Source organism: Lathyrus oleraceus, chromosome 5 (assembly GCF_024323335.1).
Source record: "Lathyrus oleraceus cultivar Zhongwan6 chromosome 5, CAAS_Psat_ZW6_1.0, whole genome shotgun sequence".
NCBI classification, from domain to species: domain Eukaryota; kingdom Viridiplantae; phylum Streptophyta; class Magnoliopsida; order Fabales; family Fabaceae; genus Lathyrus; species Lathyrus oleraceus.
In genome coordinates, this window is record NC_066583.1 from 617,289,841 (window position 1) to 617,293,011 (window position 3,171).

Here is a 3,171-nt window from a genome sequence, read left to right on the forward strand (position 1 = left end):
TTGATTTATAAACTATAAAAAAAAAATCACTTTGAACATGAATGTCTCAAATAATTCATAGCTCCTGTTGTAATCTTAATAATGGGATCATCGATGGTTATGTCTCCTATTGATTAGGATTTACTTTTATCCTTTCAAGTCTTTTCACTTGAGTTGAAAAAACAAGTCAACGGTTCCTCTTCTTCTCTTTCAACCAAAATATGATGACGTCATCATCCACGTCATACACAACTTGAGACCCATACATTACAATAATGTTCTATTGTCCTTTCAAAGACTTTACATTATGTCTCATATGAAACATAATTCACTCAACTCACTCATATCATATAAATATTAAATGTTTGTCATTGCATTACTTGTAGTGTTACCATACACACTTCATTCTCATTCTTCTTACTCTAGTTACCCTAACTAATTATATCACCATGTATGCACACTCTAATTCCAACAATATCCCATTATTCTCAACACCTTTTGTTCAACAAAACTCCATCCATGATTTCACTGAGTTTGACTCGTTCCAAGACACTCTCTCCCAACTCAACAACTCGGAATTGAGTAGTGGCTATAGCAGCTATGGTGGATCGCCTTCACCAACTCCAAGTACTCCCATCTTCATGCAGAGAAGCATTAGCAGTCATTCTCTTTATCATAACAATGGGACCCGCCGTCATCCCCTCTCCGCTTTTTTCGCTGAATTGCTCGGCTCTGAAGACACTCCCGTGCGAAAAGTTTCCAGCACGGGAGATCTCCAGGTAGAGTAATTTATAGGAATTATTATTTTTATAACTGATAAATTCAAATAACTTAGTTCAAACTCGCATGTAATGATTTGCAGAGGGTTAAGAGAATGCAACATAATCATCATCATCATGTGGATAGTCCATTGTCTAGTGAAAGTAGCATGATCATAGAAGGTATGAACAGAGTTTGTCCATATAGCCCGGAAGAGAAGAAACTCAGAATTGAAAGATACAAAAGAAAGAGGAATCAAAGAAACTTCAACAAGAAAATTAAGGTTCAATTTTCTTTGTATTTACTTTTCATATACTAAAATATGTACTTATCAAAATGTGACAGTAAATTGTCCTTTTACTATGGAGAAAATGAAAAAGTGAGAATTTACAAGAATATAAAAAGAACAACAAGTAATGGACGAAACTGTACTAAGCATGTTACGTAGCGGAATTTGAACAGACTGTTTTTTTTTGACAACACTAATGTTGATTAACTTTGTTATGTGAATAAGTATGTTTGTAGGAAGACATTAGCGGACAGGAGGCCTCGAATCAGAGGACGGTTTGCGAGGAACGGTGAAATCGATACGAACAATACTTCAGTTCAGTGGAGTCACATTGGTGGTGGAGAGGAAGAAGATGAAGAAGATGAGAATTGGATTAATGTCTTTGATTCCATAGTTGCTGCAAATCTTGTTCATGATGAGTTTCAAGGAAGTTCATCTTTTGGTCTATTGTATTAGAATAATTATTAAGATTATTAAGTTTAGCTAGTTAATTATTTCTTTTTTCCATTTTTAAAGTATTATTGTACTTATCAAATTAAGTAGTAATGTAAATATATTTATCTCTATGTCCATATATTTTAGTGCCCTTTATCTTTCTATAGGATTAGCATCAATGTATACTATGTCTTATTGAATCAAACTTTGGTGATGAGTCTATATGATGTGTGGTATGAAAATGTGTAAAACGGATTATTGCATAGGATTTAAAGAAGTTTATAATTAAATTCTGATGGAATAGAATCTAATAAAAATATTTATTACGATTAAATTGTAATTAAATATAAAAAAAATTACTTATTTATAATTAAATTGTGATTAATCTATGTAGAACCTCCGACCTCCGGACACTATCGAATTTACGAAAAAGTAATTGATTTAAAGATTGCCTATACCAAATGTACATAGGAAATGAAGAGAGGTAATGTCAACTTTGGCTTGTGTCTAGCATATTAGGATATGATTGAATTGCAAATATGAAGATAAAACAGTATATATTAGGGTGCTATCCTCTAATGCTATGAAAAGGACTGAAATATGAGAGACTATGACAACAGGTTGGAAGCATAACACTAAGGAAAATCTACTTTTTAAAAATCACATTTGATTTACATATTTAAAATGACATTACCAATTAGAGACCCTATTTTATTTTATTTTATTTTATTTTATTTTAGAGATTTTTGCCTTTTTTTAGGAGGGTTGAATTAAAAAAAAGGATAAATTGCCAACCATGTCTTAAAAGTAAAGGTGTAAATAGGTCAAATTGATATAGAGGGGTATATATTCCGGTCTATTTAAAATTTGATATAATCTAGCTGATTTATTAAAAAGGTTAAGTTTAAACTTTTAAACTATAACTATTGAATAAGCTTTAACTTTTGTTTAATTTTAATGTAAAACAGATTTTTAAATTGATTTTAGAGTTCATTTAATTGATTAAAAATAAATAAAATAGACTACTTATAACTTTATTATGAAATACGGTAGATTATATATATATATATATATATATATATATATATATATATATATATATATATATATATATATATATATATATATATATATATATATATAAAATTGGCGCCATCACTTTATAGTTTCGTGGTGTCTGCCACGTAGACCATATTAGGGTCGTGGCGTCTGCCACGGAGACCATATTAGGGTTGGCGCCATCTCTCTCATTTCTCTCCACCTTTTTAGCCACGACCTCCACATTTTTAACCATGATTTCCATTTATTTTTTCAATCCACCAATACTATAATTAGGGAGAGTGGAAGTATATAAAGGAGGGTCGATTTTCTTACCAAAGGTGCATTTCAGTCAGATTTTGTTGTTAGATTTTCTTAGGGAGTTTCCAACTTTGTAAAAGCAATAGATTCTCCACATCGGAGACTACTGCAATTATTATTTGAGCATCTGAATTTGATTGTAACGGTGTACTCGATTGCCAAAGCTTGTCGGCATTGTTTAATTTGAAGAATCAATATTCATTCCAAGTTCTCGATTTATATTCCAGGTTTTATTTTAATTGTCATTTTAATTATTTATGCCTTATTGTATGTTTAATTATTTGAATATCATGTTTGTTGTCGGATCCATGTCCGGCTAAATCCCTAGGTATCGGTATGTAAAGATCGTC

General features: G+C 31.0%; 1 protein-coding gene across 1 annotated transcript; it reads left to right on the forward strand.

The window, feature by feature from the left end:
* Positions 1–306: 306 nt before the first annotated feature.
* On the forward strand, positions 307–1,593 carry LOC127087109 (zinc finger protein CONSTANS-LIKE 2). Its single transcript, XM_051027959.1, has 3 exons — positions 307–758; positions 842–1,021; positions 1,253–1,593. Exons 1-3 carry the CDS (start codon positions 429–431, stop codon positions 1,481–1,483), a joined length of 741 nt encoding a protein of 246 aa, XP_050883916.1. The 5' UTR covers positions 307–428; the 3' UTR covers positions 1,484–1,593.
* Positions 1,594–3,171: the final 1,578 nt, after the last annotated feature.